Source organism: Capra hircus, chromosome 7, assembly GCF_001704415.2.
Source record: "Capra hircus breed San Clemente chromosome 7, ASM170441v1, whole genome shotgun sequence".
Classification (NCBI taxonomy): Eukaryota; Metazoa; Chordata; class Mammalia; order Artiodactyla; family Bovidae; genus Capra; species Capra hircus.
In genome coordinates, this window is record NC_030814.1 from 61108371 (window position 1) to 61126453 (window position 18083).

Here is an 18083-nt window from a genome sequence, read left to right on the forward strand (position 1 = left end):
AAAGAATGTTTCTTGTTTTTTGAGCCAGTCACATGAAGGGAACCATAGCACCGTGTACAATAAAGGAAGAAAATGTATTCAAAGAAATGAGCTATTTGGAGTGCTAGGACTCAAGAGTTTTCTGGAATTTCATCCATGGTACCTGATACCTGACTAAATCATATGTAAAGTATTTATTTAGTTTCTAATACTGGATTGAAATGCTTTCTACATATGACAGAGAAATGCTGAATTAGGAGACCAAAGTTTCTCAGCAAATCAAACATTTCTCTCTGGCATAGGAGAATATGAGATTTTGTTTAAGTGTTTTTAATATGATTTTTTTTTATGCTTAGGTTGTATTTAAGAAACGATAAGTATCTGATACTTTTTCAAATACGTCACTTTTTACACTATCCTGTTCTCTAAAGATATTTTCTGACTTGTGTTTTATTTCTCTAAATATATTACTATTACTATATTTGAAGTCTTTGAGTTTGTTTCTGTTGTCCGTTGTATCTGTTAGTTCTTACGATTTTTTCCTCCTTTTATACGAGGTTATCTGTGACCATGAGCAGAAAATTATACTTGAAGGACTTGGGATGAAGATACTGTTCTCCAGAGAGATTTGTATATGTGTCTGCAGGTGTATATGGACATTCTAGCTGGGGCTATCTTAAACCAAGTTCAAGATAATGAGGTTCCCTGGATACCTAGGTGATTAAACCCCGACTTCAAGTCACTGAGGGATTTATTTTTAACTTAAGGCTGTAGCACTTCAGATCCCTGCTTTATGTGTGGCGAGGTTATCAGACACTGCTCTTCTCCCCCTACCCCACTTTCCAACACACACACAAAGGCTCTGGGTTTCTCTTCTGTTTCCTCCTTGAGAAGTAACTAGGAACACAATTTCTTAACTGTTTCCTCTGGATCAGCAAAAATGCCTTCACAGTGGAGATTTTGGGGAAGATGGAGTAAGGAGCACTAGGAATCTGTCTCACCACTTTAACAGTCACTGGCACAATCTGATGTAACATTTGAAATGAACTCTAAAGTCTGCTGAAGGCTTGCAACATCTAGGAAAGGACTGGACAATTTGGGTGAATTTAAACTTTTAGTTTGACAGCAGCTACCCATCTCCTGGGCTTCCTACGTGACTCAGTGGTGGAGAATCCACCTCCCAATGCAGGAGACTCTGGTTTGATTCCTGAGTTGGGAAGATAACCCTGGGGGAGGAATTGGCAACCCACTCAAATTCCATGGACAGAGGAGCCTGATGTATAGCCATGGACTAGTCCATGGGATCGTGAAGAGTTGGACGTGACTGAGTGAGTGAGTGAGCATGTGTGTGCGTGCACATGCACTTCCAATCCCTCAGCCCATGGCAGGTGGCCCTGCATGTATTCCTGGAGCAGCTTGTGCATGGCTTGTGGGAGCCAGGGTGGGCAAGAAGGATTGGGTTGTCCAAACATCAGGGATCTGTGTTCTGATTGCTGCTGCTGATGACGAGGCAGGTATCTCACTACATTGGTTTCAAGTCCCTCTCTCTCTGGCCGAAGCAATGTCCTTGGGATTGGGAGGCCCAATGCCCTTTCCTTCTTCATTTTTTTCTTTCTTCCCTTTGGGAAACAGACATTAAAGACTAGGACACTGAAAAAACAAACAAACAAAAAAAACCCTGCATGTGTGGAGGAAATTAGAAAATCACCATGCATGCCCAAGGAATGGCACAGGTTCAGAAAAGACCTGAGAAGACCTTTAAATTTTCACCTCAGGCTGATCCTCAGCATGGAGACAGTCAATAATAAAAAAAAACAGCAGAAAACATAGCAGGCCCTGGGGAAGGAAAATTAGCTGATTTCCAAAATTATCACACTGTTACACTTATATGTCTCAGTTCAGTTCAGTGCAGTCTTTCAGTCATGTTCGGCTCTTTGTGACCCCATGAATCGCAGCACGCCAGGCCTCCCTGTCCATCACCAACTCTCAGAGTTCACTCAAACTCCTGTCCATCGAGTCGGTGATGCCATCCAGCCATCTCATCCTCTGTCGTCCCCTTCTTCTTCTGCCCCCAATCCCTCCCAGCATCAGGGTCTTTTCCAATGAGTCAACTCTTTGCATGAGGTGGCCAAAGTATTGGAGTTTCAGCTTCAGTATCAGTCCTTCCAATGAACACCCATGACCAATCTTCAGAATGGGCTGGTTGGATCTCCTTGCAGTCCAAGGGACTCTGAAGAGTCTTCTCCAGTGCCACAGTTCAATAGCATCAATTCTTCGGCACTCAGCTTTCTTCACAGTCCAACTCTCACATCCATACATGACCACTGCAAAAACCATACCCTTGACTAGACGGACCTTTGTTGGCAAAGTAGTATCTGCTTTTTAATATGCTAACTAGGTTGGTCATAATTTTCCTTCCAAGGAGTAAGCATCTTTTACTTTCACGGCTGCAGTCACCATCTGCAGTGATTTTGGAGCCCCCCAAAATAAAGTCTGACACTGTTTTCACTGTTTCCTTATTGGCCATGAAGTGATGGGACCAGATGCCATGATCTTAGTTTTCTGAATCTTGAGCTTTAAGCCAACTTTTTCTCTCTCCTCTTTCACTTTCCTCAAGAGGCTCTTTAGTTCCTCTTCATTTTCTCCCATAAGGATGGTGTCATCTGCATATCTGAGAGTATTGGTATTTCTCCCGGCAATCCTGATTCCAGCTTGTGCTTCTTCCAGCCCAGCGTTTCTTATGATGTACTCTGTGTATAAGATAAATAAGCAGAGTGACAATATACAGCCTTGACGTACTCCTTTTCCTATTTGGAACCAGCCTGTTGTTCCATGTCCAGTTCTAACTGTTGCTTCCTGACCTGCATATAGGTTTCTCAAGAGGCAGGTCAGGTGGTCTGGTATTCCCACCTCTCAGAATTTTCCACAGTTTCTTGTGATCCACACAGTCAAAGGCTTTGGCATAGTCAATAAAGCAGAAATAGATGTTTTTCTGGAACTCTCTTGCTTTTTTAATGATCCGGCGGATGTTGGCAATTTGATCTCTGGTTGCTCTGCCTTTTCTAAAGCCAGCTTGATCATCAGGAAGTTCACGGTTCACATACTGCTGAATCCTGGCTTGGAGAATTTTGAGCATTACTTTGCTAGCGTGTGAGATGAGTGCAAGTGTGCGGTAGTTTGAGCATTCTTTGGCATTGCCTTTCTTTGGGATTGGAATGAAAACTGACCTTTTCCAGTCCTGTGGCCACTGCTGAATTTTCCAAATTTGCTGGCATATTGAGTGCAGCACTTTAACAGCATCATCTTTCAGGATTTGAAATATGGAAAATCCAACTGGAAATCCATCACCTCCACTAGCTTTGTTCGTAGTGATGCTTTGTAAGGCCCACTTGACTTCACATTCCAGGATGTCTGGCTCTAGGTGAGTGATCTCACCATCGTGATTATCTAGTTTTCAACAAAAAATGACAAGGCATACAAAGAAATGGGGATATGACCTATTCAAAGGGAAAAAGCGAATCAACAGAAACTACCCCTGAGTAAGACCACATGGTAGATCTCCTAGACCTAACCATTTTAAAGATTCTCAAAGAACTAAAAGAAGTTGGAGAAAAATCAAGAAAAGTAAGTATGAACAAAATGGAAATCTCAGGAAAAAGAAAACCTCAAACCAAAAAGAAACTCTAGAGGTGCAAAGTACAATAACTGAAATGAAAATTCATTAGACGGATTCAAAGGTAGATTGCAGGCAGAAAAAAAAATTAGTGAATTTGAAGATAGGGCCATTGAAATTACTGAGTGTGAGGAACAGAAAGAGAAGAGTTTACAGAAAAAGTGAACAGAGCCTTAAGCGACTTACGAGACGACATCACGTGGACCAACATATGCATAGGCATATGAAAAGATGCTCAGTATTGCTAATCAGTAGAGAAATCCAAATCCAAAACAATGAGATACCATACCTCACACCCATTAGGATGGCTACCATCAAAACAAAATAATTTTTGATAAAAGACTGGAGAAATTGAAACATCTATACACTGTTAGAAGAAATGTAAAATGCAGTGTGCACTGTGGACAACAGTATAGCAGTACCTCAGAAAATTCAAAATAGAATTACCATATGATCCAACAATTCTACTTCTGGGTATATACCCAAAAGAATTCAAAGTAGGATCTCAAAGCAATTTGTGCACCATGTTCTCACTGTAGCATTATTCAGAAAAATGAAAACATGGAAGCAGCTCAAGTGTCATTGACAGATTAATGGAAAGCAAAATGTAATGTGTATGTGTGTAACACACAGTGGAATATTATTCAGCCTTAAAAAGGAAGGAAATCCTGACACATCCTACAACATTGTTGATGATATTATGCTAAGTGGAATAAATTAGAAATGGACAAATACTGTATGATTCTATGAGAATGACCTCAAGTAATCAAAATCAGAGACAAAAAGTACAATGATGGTTGCAGGGGCTGGAGTAGGGGGAGAAATGGAGAATTCCTGTTTAATGAATATGAGAGTTTCAGTTTTGCAAGATAGATTTCTGGAGGTGAATGATGGTGATGATTGAGCAATATGAATGTACCTCACTCTTAGAAATGGTTTTGAAAGTGGTTAAGATGGTAAATTTTATAACATTTTAAAATCTTTATCAGCTTTAAAAAAGCCTTCAGGGAAGAATAGCTTTGGTTGCTGGAGCTGCTTCTCTGGGTTCTTGCTTTCTAATTTTGGACACTCATAAGTTGTGAAGAGATTGATTTGAATAGCCTTGCACATCATTACCAGGAGCAGAAGTTCCCTCAATCCATTCCGAACCTTTCTGTCTGCTTAATTTGTGTCTTAAACTTTCTTTCCTCCCATTATCCAAGGTAAGACACATTTTCAAGGTTCTGTAGATTATTACATTCATATTTAATGTCCAGTATTAATTAGTTTTACTACTACACTTAAGATCCTAGGAAGGGACCAAGAAGTTGTTGAAACTGCAAACATTGACTCAGGGTAAACTAATTAGACTTCTCATTTGTAGTTGGAAGGGACCTCTGGGAGTGATTTAGTTCAGCCCACTCATTTACAGATAAATTAAGATGTAGAAAAATTAAATAGCTAGTGGCAGAGGTAGAAAGTATTCTATTCTCTTGTTTAGTAAAGGATTATTTCAGAAAAAATGTTATTAAATTTCAAACAGTGGTACTTCATTTGTTTACATGTGGATAATGAGATTTTTCCGATTAGTCAGTTCAGTCACTCAGTCATGTCTGACTCTTTGTGATCCCATGGAATGCACTAAAGTTTACCCCCAGTTGAGTCAAAGGACCATGGACAGTTTGAGGAATTCTGAACTGAAGAAAGGAGTACAGTTTTTCTCAGAGCCATATGTTACCATGGACTACAAATTTCCAAGAGTGATGGAAAATTTCCTAAACTTTCTTAAATATGAAACTGTTTCCCCCAGACAATCTTAGTCTAGATTATACAGAACACATTTTTGAGACCTGATATTTTAGACCAGCAGACCCCAAAGTATTTGGCACCAGGGACCAGTTTCGTGCAAGAGAATTCTTCCACGGACTGCAGAAGCAGGGATGGCTTCAAGATGATTTAAGCACATTGCATTTATTGTGCACTTTGTTTCTATTATTAATTACATCAGCTCCACCTCAGATCAGAGGTTGGGGACCCCTGTTTTAGACAATCATATATATATTATATATATATAATTATTTTTATACAGAAAACTTGTTTTACGTACTCAAAAATGGAAGTCAATTTATTAAAATTACTGACTTCTAAAGAAGAGCCTGAATACTTTTCTAGGCATTCTACATAATAATAAGTTAGTTATCTGCTAATTGCTTTATGTGTATAAAGCTATTTTTAAAATTCAGCTTTGCCAAATCAGCAAAGGACAATCAAGTCAATATCAGTGAAAGGATTCTAAGGATGCCCTCGAAAGAAAACACTTCTTTTGCCCAGAGAATAGATACTATGGAGAAATGGAGCCAATATTTTTTAACTTTAATAAAAATTTCACTTCTAGAGTAGTAAAAAATTATTTTTCTAACTTGACCTAGTAACATGTGAAGAGTGGATAACACCATCAATTTGGATCTTTCAATGCCTAACTGCACTTTGAATATAACAGATATTTAGCCATCAGTGAGAATATCAAACCATTTTAAAATTTATTAAAGCTTATGTCGCTACTTACAGGTATTTTCATGATTTTTAGTTATAAACTGGAAAAAAATAATTACATTTATATTAAGAGCTTACATGGCATTTTGAAAAGTGGAAAAGTCGTCAACCTGTGATCCAAAAACAAGAAATCCTAACTGAGCGTAAGCAAAGAATATTATAAAAAACATGATAGCAAATCCTATTATGTCTTTGATACATCGTGACAAGGTTGATGACAGCTGAGACATTGTCTTATTAAAGCTTATGAATTTGAATATCTGAAAAAGAACAAAATTAATTGAAATAGAATACTAAAAATTATACTTACTTAGAGTAAGTTAATTTCAGAAGAAATCTGCTTCAAATTAAAAAAAATGCTTAATGATAGTTAAGGATGTTTGAGGATTTGCTGGCAATCATCACAAAGCCAAACTACTTTAAAAATTACTTTATAGTTAAGAGCATCTTTTTGTTTTTTTTTTTTCATAACTTTGTAGTTTGAGTTCTTATCTAATGTAATAAAGTGAAGTCTTTCAGTCATGTCCAACTCTTTGCAACCCCACGGACTAGCTGCCAGGCTCCTCCATCCATGGGATTTTCCAGGAAAGAATACTGGAGTGGGTTGCCATTTCCTTCTCCAGGGGATCTTCCCAAGCCAGGGATTGAACCCAGGTCTCCCACACTGCAGGCATACTCTTTACCATCTGAGCCACCAGGGAAGGTCGTTATCTAATGTAATAAAACATATCTAATCTGTTATATCTGATAAAATACAAATACCTTTATCCATGCAAAGAAGATGGTTATGGCAATTATGTTATTGTAATAAATGTGCCAGTATGCAAGAAAATAGAAGTCTGAATATTTTTCAGTATTTCTTAACAGTTGTCCAAGCATGTGATAAATTTTCATATTAGAGTATAAGCTGAAGAAAACAGTCAAAAAACATAACTAAATGGGAAAATAAGAAAAGTTAGATATCATTTCTACCTCTAAATGTGTAGCCTATAAGCAAATACATGAAAAACTTCATCAGAAGTTCAACCAAAAGGAAGGGATAAGACATAGGATTTTATATAAATTAAAGTAAGCCTCAATTTATAGAACTTTAAGGTAGCATAATTATCATAAAAGTAACAAAATATTGGCTATATATATTGGCAAATCTATATGCCTTTTTGTTTCTTTGAGGCATAAAACACAAATATATAAAATGACTATATAATTCTGACTAGGCTATAAGAGTTTTTGCTCCATTTAACTACATGTTACCTAAGAGTTTAATATTTTTCACTCTTAAGAAATTTTTTTACAGTTCCAAAAAAATAACCCCCTTTAGGACTCTTTAACAACTATTTTTTAAAAATTAAGTTTTTATTGAAGGATAATTGCTTTACAGACTTTTGTTGTTTTCTGTCAAACCTCAGAAAGAATCAGCCATAGGTATACATATCAGTTCAGTTCAGTCCCTCAGTTGTGTCCGACTCTTTGCGACCCCATGGACTGCAGCACGCCAGGCCTCCCTGCCCATTACCAACTCCTGGAGTTTACTCAAACTAATGTACATCGAGTCAGTGATGCCATCCAACAATCTCATCCTCTGTTGTCCCCTTCTCCTCCCACCTTCAGTCTTTCCCAGCATCAGGGTCTTTTCAAATGAGTCAGTTCTTCGCTTCAGGTGGTCAAAGTATTGGAGCTTCAGCTTCAGGATCAGTCCTTCCAATGAATATTCAGGACTGATTTCCTTTAGGATGGACTGGTTGGATCTCCTTGCAGTCCAAGGGACTCTCAAGAGTCTTCTCCAGCACCACAGTTCAAAAGCAACAATTCTTTGGTGCTCAGCTTTCTCTACAGTCCAACTCTCACATTCATACATGACTACTGGAAAAACTATAGCTCTGACTAGATGGACTTTTGTTGGCAAAGTAATGTCTACTTTTTAATATGCTGTCTAGGTCATAGCTTTTCTTCCAAGGAGCAAGTGTCTTTTAATTTCATGGCTGCAGTCACCATCTGCAGTGATTTTGGAGCCCCCACAAAATAAAGTCACTCACTCTTTCCATTGCTTCCCCATTTATTTGCCATGAAGTGATGGGACCAGATGCCATGATCTTAGTTTTTTGAATGTTGAGTTTTAAGCCAACTTTTTCACTTTCCTCTTTGATCAAGAGGCTCTTTAGTTCTTCGCTTTCTACAATAAGTGTGATGTCATCTGCATATCTGAGGTTATTGACATTTTTCCCAGCCATCTTGATTCCAGCTTGTGCTTCATCCAGCCCAGCATTTCTCATGATGTACTCTGCATATAAGTTAAATAAACATGGTGACAGTATACAGCCTTGATGTACTCCTTTCCTGATTTTGAATCAGTCTGTTGTTTCATGTCCAGTTCTAACTGTTGCTTCTTGACCTGCATATAGATTTCTCAGGAGGCAGGTCAGGTGGTCTGATATTCCCATCTCTTGAAGAATTTCTCACAGTTTGTTGTGATCCGTACAGTCAAAGGCTTTGACGCAGTCGATAAAGCAGAAGTAAATGTTTTTCAGGAACTCTCTTGCTTTTTCAATGATCCAACAGATGTTGGCAGTTTGATCTCTGTTTCCTCTGCCTTTTCTAAAACCAGCTTGAAAATCAGGAAGTTCACAGTTCACGTATTGCTGAAGCCTGGCTTGGAGAATTTTGAGCATTACTTTACTAGCATGTGAGATGAGTGCAAATGTGCGGTAGTTTGAGCATTCTTTGGCATTGCCTTTCTTTGGGATTGGAATGAAAACTGACCTTTTCCAGTCCTGTGGCCACTGCTGAGATTTCCAAATTTGCTGGCATATTGAGTGCAGCACGTTTACAGCATCATCTTTTAGGATTTGAAATAGCTCAACTGGAAATCCATCACCTCCACTAGCTTTGTTTGTAGTGATGCTTCCTAAGGCCCACTTGACTTCGCATTCCAGGACGTCTGGCTCTAGGTGAGTGACCACACCATCTTGATTATCTGGATCATGAACATCTTTTTTGTGTAGTTCTGTGTATTCTTGCCTCCTCTTGTTAATATTTTCTGCTTCTGTTAGTTTTGTACCATTTCTATCCTTTATTGTGCCTATCTTTGCATGAAATATTCCCTTCAAATCTCTAATTTTCTTGAAGAGATCTCTAGTCTTTCCCATTCAATTGTTTTTCTCAATTTCTTTTCATTGATCACTGAGGAAGGCTTTCTTATCTCTCCTTGCTATTCTTTGGAACTTTTCATTCAAATGGGTATAGATTTCCTTTTTTCCTTTGCCTTTCACTTTTCTTCTTTTCACAGCTATATGTAAGACCTCCTCAGACAACCATTTTGCCTTTTTGCATTTCTTTTTCTTTGGGATGGTCTTGATCCCTGTCTCCTGTATAATGTCTTGAGCCTCCATCCATAGTTCTTCAGGCATTCTGTCAGATCTAATCCCTTGAATCTATTTCTCACTTCTGCTGTATAATCATAAGGGATTTGAATAGGTCATAACTGAATGGTCTAATGGTTTTCCCTACTTTCTTAAATTTAAGTCTGAATTTGGCAATAAAGAGTTCATGATCTGAGCCACAGTCAGCTCCTGGTCTTGTTTTTGCTGACTATTGAGCTGCTTCTTTGGCTGCAAAGAATATGATCAATCTGATTTTGATATTGACCATCTGGTGATATCCATATGTAGAGTCCTCTTGTGTTGTTGGAAGAGGGTGTTTTCTATGACCAGTGCGTTGTCTTGGCAAAACTCCTTTAGTCTTTGACCTGCTTCATTCTGTACTCCCAAGGCCAAATTTGCCTTTTACTCCAGGTATCTCTTGACTTCCTACTTTTGCATTCCAGTTCCCTATAATGAAAAGGACATCTTTTTTGGGTATAAGTTCTAGAAGGTCTTGTAGGTCTTCATAGAACTGTTCAGCTTCAGTTTCTTCAGCACTACTGGTCAGGGCATAGACTTGGATTACTGTGATTATTGAATGGTTTGCCTTGGAAATGAACAGAGATCATTCTGTCATTTTTGAGATTGCATCCAAGTACTGCATTTCAGACTCTTTTGTTGACTATGATGGCTCCTCCATTTCTTCTAAGGGATTCTTGCCCACAGTAGTAGATATAATGGTCATCTGAGTTGAATTCACCCATTCCAGTCCATTTTAGTGTGCTGATTCCTAAAATGTCGATGTTCACTCTTACCATGTCCTGTTTGACCACTTCCAATTTGCCTTGATTCATGGACCTAACATTCCAGGTTCCTATGCAATATTGCTCTTTACAGCATGGGACTTTACCTCCATCACTAGTCACATCCACAACTGCGTGTTGTTTCTGCTTTGGCTCCGTTCATTCTTTCTGGAGTTATTTCTCCACTGATCTCCAGTAGCATATTGGGCACCTGCTGACCTGGGGAGTTCATCTTTCAGTGTCCTATCTTTTTGCCTTTTCCTACTGTTCATGGGGTTCTCATGGCAAGAATACTGAAGTGGTTTGCCATTCCATTCTCCAGTGGTATACATATAACCCTTTTGAAACTCCCTCCCACCTCTCTCCCCATCTCACCCCTCTAGGTTAATACAGAGCCCCTGTTTGAGTTTCCTTAGTCATACAGCAAATTCTTGTTGGCTATTTAATTTACATATGGTAATGTAAGTTTCCATATTACTCTCTCCATACATCTCACCCTCTCTTCCCCTCTCCCTATGTCTATAAATCTATTCTCTATGTCTGTTTCTCCTTTGCTACCCTGTAAATAAATTCTTCAGTACCATTTTCTAGATTCTGTATATATGTGTTAGAATTCGATATTTATCTTTCCCTTTCTGACTACTTCACTCTGTATAATAGGTTCTTGGTTCATTCACCTCATTAGAACTGACTCAAATGCATTCCTTTTTATGGCTAAGTAAGATTCCACTGTGTATATGTACCAAAACTTCTCCATCTGTTCATCTGTCGATGGACATCTAGGTTGCTTCCATGTTCTAGCTATTGTAAATAGTGCTGCAATGAACAATGGGACGCATGTTTCTTTTTCAGTTTTGGTTTCCTCAGGGTATATGCCTAGGAGTGGGATTGCTGGGTCATATGGTGATTTTATTCCTAGCTTTTTAAGGAATCTCCATACCGTCTTCCATGGTGGCTGTATCAGTTTACATTCCCACCAACAGTGCAAGAGTGTTCCCTTTTCTCCACACCCTCTCCAGCATTTACTGTTTGTAGACTTTTTGGTGATGGCTATTCTGACTGGTGTGGGGTGATATCTCATTGTAGTTTGATTTGCATTTCTCTAATAATGAGTGATGTTGAGCATCTTTTCATGTGTTTGTTAGCCATCTGTATGTCTTCTTTGGAGAAATGTCTGTTTATGTCTTTCTTCCACTTTTTGATTGGGTGGGTGGTTGTTCTGGCATTGTGTTGTATGAGCTGCTTGTATATTTTGGAAATTAATCCTTTGTCAGTTGTTTCATTTGCTCTTATTTTTTTCCCATTCTGAGGGTTGTCTTTTCACCTTGCTTATAGTTTCCTTTGCTGTGTAAAAGCTTTTAAGTTTAATCAGGTCCCACTTGTTTACTTTTGTTTTTATTTCCATTACTCTAGGAGGTGGGTCATAGAGGATCTTGCTTTGATTTATGTCATTGACTGTTCTGCCTATGTTTTCCTCTAAGAGTTTTACAGTTTCTAGTCTTACATTTAGGTCTTTAATCCATTTTGAGTTTATCTTTGTGTATGACGTTAGGAAGTGTTCTAATTTCATTCTTTTGCATGTAGCTGTCCAGCTTTCCCAGCACCATTTATTGAAGAGGCTGTCTTTGCCCCATTGTATATTCTTGCCTCCCTTCTCAAAACTAAGGTACCCATAGGTGCATGGTTTTATTTCTGGGCTTTCTATCTTGTTCCATTGGTCTATATTTCTGTTTTTGTGCCAGTACCATACTGTCTTGATGACTGTAGCTTTGTAGTATAATCTGAGGTCAGGAATGTTGATTCCTCTAGCTCCATTCTTCTTTTTCAAGACTGCTTTGGCTACTTGGGATCTTTGTGTTTCCATATGAATTGTAAAATTTTTTGTTCTAGTTCTGTGAAAAATGTTGGTAAATTGATAGGGATCACATTGAATCTGTAGTTTGCATTTGGTAGTGTAGTCATTTTCACAGCATTGATTCTTCCTACCCAGGAACATGGAATATCTCTCCATCTGTTTATGTCATCTTTGATTTCTTTCATTAGTGTCTTATATTTTTCTGTGTATAGTTCTTTTGTCTCCTTAGGTAAGTTTATTCCTAGATATTTAATTATTTTTGTTGCAATGGTGAATGGGATGGATTCCTTAATTTCTCTTTCTGATTTTTCATTGTTGGTATGTAGAAATGCAAGTGATTTCTGTGTATTGATTTTGTATCCTGCAACTTTGCTAAATCCACTGATTAGCTCTAGTGATTTTCTGATACTATCTTTAGGGTTTTCTGTGTACCGTATGTCATCTGCAAGCACTGAGAGCTTTACTTCTTCTTTTCTGATCTGGATCCCTTTTATTTCTTTTTCTTCTCTGATTGCTGTAGCTAGGACTTCCAGAACTATGTTGAATAATAGTGGTGAAAGTGGACACCCTGTGTTGTTCCTGATCTTAGGGGGAATGATTTCAGTTTTTCATCATTGAGAATAATGTTTTCTGTAGGCTTATCATAGACTTCCCTGGTGGCTCAGATGGTTAAGCGTCTGTCTACAACGTGGGAGACCCGGGTTCGAGCCCTGGGTCGGGAAGATCCCCTGGAGAAGGAAATGGCAATCCACTCCATTACTATTGCCTGGAAAATCCCATGGACTGAGAAGCCTGATAGGCTACAGTCCATGGAGTCGCAAAGAGTCAGACATGACTGAGCGATTTCATTATCATATATATGGCCTTTAGTATGTTGAGGTAGTTTCCTTCTATGCCTATTATTTGAAGAGTTTTAATCATAAATGGGTGATGAATTTTGTGAAAGGCTTTTTCTGCATCTTTTGAGATTATCATATGTTTTTTAATCTTTCAGTTTGTTAATATGGTATATCACATATATGCACATAGATTTGCATATATTGAAGAATCCTTGCATCCCTGGAATAAACCTAACTTGATCATGGTGTATCAGCTTTTTGATGTGTTGCTGAATTCTGTTTGCTAAAATTTTCTTGAGGATATTTGCATTTATGTTCATCAGTGATATTGGCCTGTAGTTTTCTTTTTTTGTGTTGTCTTTGTCTGGTTTTGGTATCAGGGTGATGGTGGCTTCATAGAATGAGTTTGGAAGTGTTCCTTCCTCTGCAATTTTTTGAAGGATTTTTAGAAGGATAGGCATTAACTCTTCTTTAAATATTTGACAGAATTCTCCTCTGAAGCCGTCTGGTCCTAGGCTTTGGTTTTCTGGGAAATTTTTGATCACAGCTTCAATTTCAGTGCTTGTAATTGGGTTGTTCATAACCTCTATTTCTTCCTGGTTCAGTCTTGGAAGATTGAACTTTTCTAAGAATCTGCGCATTTCTTCCAGATTATCCATTTTATTGCCATATAGTTGTTCATCATAGTCTCTTATAATCTTTTGTATTTCTGCATTGTCTGTTGTAATTTCTCCTTTTTCATCTCTAATTTTGTTGATTTGATTCTTCTCTCTTTTGTTCTTGATGAATCTGGCTAAAGGTTTGTCAATTTTGTTTCTCTTCTCAAAGAACCAGCTTTTAGTTTTATTAATCTTTATTATTGTTTCTTTCACTTTTTTTTCATTTACTTCTGCTCATATCTTTATGATTTATTTCCTTCTGCTGATTTTTTTTTCCAGTTGTTTCAAGTATAAAGTTAGGTTGTCTTTTCAATGTTTGTCTTGTTTTATGAGGTAGGATTGTATTGCTATAAACTTCCCTCTTAGAACTGCTTTTGCTACATCCCATAGGTTTTGAGTTGTCATATTTTCATTGTCATTTGTTTCTAGAATTTTTTAACTTCCCTTTTGATTTCTTCGGTAACCTGTTGGTTATTTAGAAACATGTTTAATCTCCATGGGTTTGTGTTTCTTACAGTTTTTTTTCTTGTAATTAATATCTAATCTCATAGCATCGTGGTCAGAGAAGATGCTTGATATGATTTCAGTTTTCTTAAATTCACTGAGGTTTGATTTGTGACCCAAGATGTGGTCTATCCTGGAGAGTGTTCCATGTGTGCTTGAGAAGAAAGTGTATTCTTCTGCGTTTGGATGGAATGTTCTGAAGATATCAGTGAGATCCATCTCCTCTAATGTATCATTTAAGACTTGTCTTTCCTTAATAATTTTGTTTTGATGCTCTGTCCATTGGTGTGACTGGGGTGTTCAAAGTCTCCTACTATTATTGTGTTACTGTCAGTTTCTCCTTTTATTTTGTTAGTGATTGTCTTATGTATTGAGGTGCTCCTATGTTGGGTGCATAGATATTTACAGTTGTTATGTCTTCCTCTTGGATTGATCCCTTGATCATTATGTAGTGTCCTTCCTTATCTCTTGTAATCTTTATTTTAAGGTCTATTTTGTCTGATATGAGGATTGCTACTCCAGCTTTCTTTTGCTTCCATTTGCATGGACTATATTTTTCCATCCTCTCACTACTTTCAGTCTATATGTGTCTTTAGGTCTGAAGTGGGTTTCTTGTAGACAGCATATATATGGGTCTTTTGTATCCATTTTTTGTATCCGTTCAGCCAGTCTCTGTCTTTTGGTTATAGCATTTAATCCATTTACATTTAAAGCGATTATTAATATATACGTTCCTACTGCTATTTTCTTAATTGTTTGGGGTTGATTTTGTAGATCTTTTTCCTTCTCTTGTATTTCTTGAGTATATAAGTCCCTTTAATATTTGTTGTAAAGCTGGTTTGGTGGTACTGAATTCTCTAAACTTTTGCTTGTCTGAAAAGCTTTTTATTTCTCCATCAATTTTTGAATGAGATCCTTGCCGGGTATAGTAATCTTGGTTGCGGATTTTTCTCTTTCAGTACTTTAAATATATCCTGCCTTTCCTTTCAGGCCTGCAGAGTTTCTGCTGAAAGCATATAGGGTTTCTGTTAAGCGTATGGGGTTTCCCTTGTATGTTACTTGTTGCTTTTCCCTTGCTGCTTTTAATATTCTTTGTGTGTTTAGTCTTTGTTAGTTTGATTAGTATGTGTCTTGGCCTGTTTCTCCTTGGGTTTATCCTGTATGGGACTCTTTGTGCCTCTTGGACTTATTTCCTTTTCCACGTTGGGGAGATTTTCGACTATAATTTCTTCAAAAATTTTCTCATACCCTTTCTTTTTCTCTTCTTCTTCTGGGACCCCTATAATTCGAATGTTCGCGCATTTGGTATTGTCCCAGAGGTCTCTGAGACTATTCTCGGTTCTTTTTATTCTTTTTACTTTATTCTGCTCTTCAGAAGTTATTTCCACCATTTTATCTTCAGCTCACTGATTCATTATTCTGCTTCAGATACTCTGCTATTGATTCCTTCTAGAGTATTTTTAATTTCAATAATTGTGTTGTCTCTGTATATTTATGCTTTAATTCTTCTAGGTCTTTGTTGATTCTTGCATTTTGTTTTCAAGGTTTTTGATCATCTTTACTATTATTATTCTGAATTCTTTTTCAGGTAGTTTGCCTGTTTCCTCTTCATTTATTTGGACTTCTGTGTTTCTAGTTTGTTCCTTCTTTTGTGTAGTATTTCTCTGCCTTTTCACTATTATTATTATTACTTACTGTGTTTGAGGTCTCCTTTTCCCAGGCTTCAGGGTTGAATTCTTTCTTCCTTTTGGTTTGGCCCTCCCAAGTTTGGTCCAGTGGTTTGTGTAAGTTTCATATAGGGTAAGATTTGTGCTGAGTTTTTTTGTTTGTTTTGTTTGTTTGTTGTCTGATGGGCAAGGCTGAGTGAGTTGGTAATCTTGTCTGCTGATGATTAGGTTTGTATTTTTTTTTGTTTGTTGTTTAGATGAGGCATCCTGCACGGGGTGCTACTGGTGCTTTGAGGGTGCTGGGTCTTGTATTCAAGTGGTTTCCTTTGTGTGAGTTCTCACTATTTGATACTCCCTAGGGTTAGTTCTCTGGTAGTCTAGGATCTTGGAGTCAGTGCTCCCACTCCAAAGGCTCAGGGCTTGATTTCTTCAAACTAGTTCTGAAATAATGGAACATGGAAGAACGCTGTCATCATTTGGGATTCAGTTGTTTACGGCAGGTCTGGGCAGGTTGGAGACCACCAGGTGGGACTGGAGGAAGGCAGATTTGGTTGCAGCTCTTTCCAGGTCCAATCCAGGTAAAGAGGTGTGTGTTGGGGCTGAATAGTGAAGGGCCATGCTGGGACATCGCGATCCAATTCTTTCTGCCTGGCTTTATCCCAGAGTTTACAAATACCCCATGCAGCACACTCCACCTGACTCTGGAGGATTCTGGAGCAGGGGGTGTGCAACTGCACTTACGTGATCCAGCTCTGGGCTGGCGGCTGTGTCTAACAATTCTTTTAGGAGAGGATTTAGGACCAGATTATCTTTTATCTATTATTTATCTATTATTATTATAAAGCTATGTGACTATTATAACTATTATGAAAATTTTCCTTTGACTTCTTTTCCCTAAAATACTCAGTTAAACATTTAAGCCTTATGCCCTATGTTAAGCATTATTGGGGGGGTACCAGAAAAACTTTCAATTTGGTTTTGGGAAACAAATTTTATATATATGTATGCACACACACACATATACACATACAACAGGTAGGAGGCCTGGCAAGTCTGTGAAGTTCTGCTATTGGGAACAGTTGACCTGGACCTGTCTTGTCACTGTCAGGCTAAAATATATAAATATATATTTATATATATATAAATATTTATATATAATATAAATATTTATATATAATATAAATATATATACACACAAATACACAGACACACACACTCAATTGGCTATAACTAAGGGCCAACAAGAGTGAGAGATCAGATTGTATAAGCCCGAATATTTGCTCATTGTTCCTAAAACTAAAATCCAATAGTTTGTCTAGCTCTGCCCTCTCCATTTATTTTAGTATTTTCTAGTTAAGAACTGGCAGTCGTCGGAGCTTCTTTCAAGGACTGTTCCCCCAATCCTGGTGGTGCCTCTGTGCCTACAAGCTACCCACTCTGGCTTCTCAAATCTTATCCACACCTTCAACATTCTGCCTAGGCTTGTCTTTTACCTATTTAAAAATTCAGGATAGCATATTTAGGCAATGTAGAAGAATACATTTTGAGGGACCTTGCCCCCAAGTGAGAGTTGGACTGTGAAGAAGGCTGAGGGCTGAAGAACTGATGCTTTTGAACTGTGGTGTCAGAGAAGACTCTTGAGAGTCCCTTGGAGTGCAAGGAGATCCAACCAGTCCATTCTGAAGGGGATCAGCCCTGGGATTTCTTTGGAAGGAATGATGCTAAAGCTGAAGCTCCAGTACCTGGCCACCTCATGCGAAGAGTTGACTTATTGGAAAAGACTCTGATGCTGGGAGGGATTGTGGGCAGGAGAAGAAGGGGACGACTGAGGATGAGATGGCTGGATGGCATCACTGACTCGATGGACGTGAATCTGAGTGAACTCTGGGAGTTGGTGATGGACAGGGAGGCCTGGCGTGCTATGATTCATGGGGTCGCAAAGAGTCGGACACGACTGAGCGACTGAACTGAACTGAGGGAGACTTAACTGTGCCAATTAAATCATAATACCTATGAAATCACCTATTCCTCTAGGTTTATGCTAGTCACAAGGACCAAATCAGAGGAAGAAAAGGACTTCTACCTTTTGGAGGCACACCATTAATATCTACTTTGACAGTTCATTTTATGGTTGATACTTACAGCTTTTAGAATAAATCCCAGATGAATAGAAAATTATACCTTTTTTTTTTACAGCTCCCTCATTTGTGAGT

At 38.1% G+C, this 18083-nt stretch overlaps 1 protein-coding gene across 4 annotated transcripts in view; it reads right to left on the minus strand.

The window, feature by feature from the left end:
• PKD2L2 (polycystin 2 like 2, transient receptor potential cation channel) overlaps positions 1 to 18083 on the minus strand; it is a 44508-nt gene that overhangs the window by 14447 nt on the left and 11978 nt on the right. For 2 of the 4 annotated variants that reach the window (XM_005682975.3, XM_013965584.2), the window contains exons 7-8: positions 6947 to 7117; positions 6263 to 6444 (exon numbers count right to left, since the gene is read on the minus strand). In XM_005682975.3, the coding sequence (XP_005683032.1) occupies positions 6263 to 6444; positions 6947 to 7117 (353 nt within the window). Of the gene's footprint in view, positions 1 to 6262; positions 6445 to 6946; positions 7118 to 17853; positions 17858 to 18083 lie in introns of all 4 variants that reach the window. The other 2 variants (XM_013965585.2, XM_013965586.2) reach the window with 2 other exon arrangements.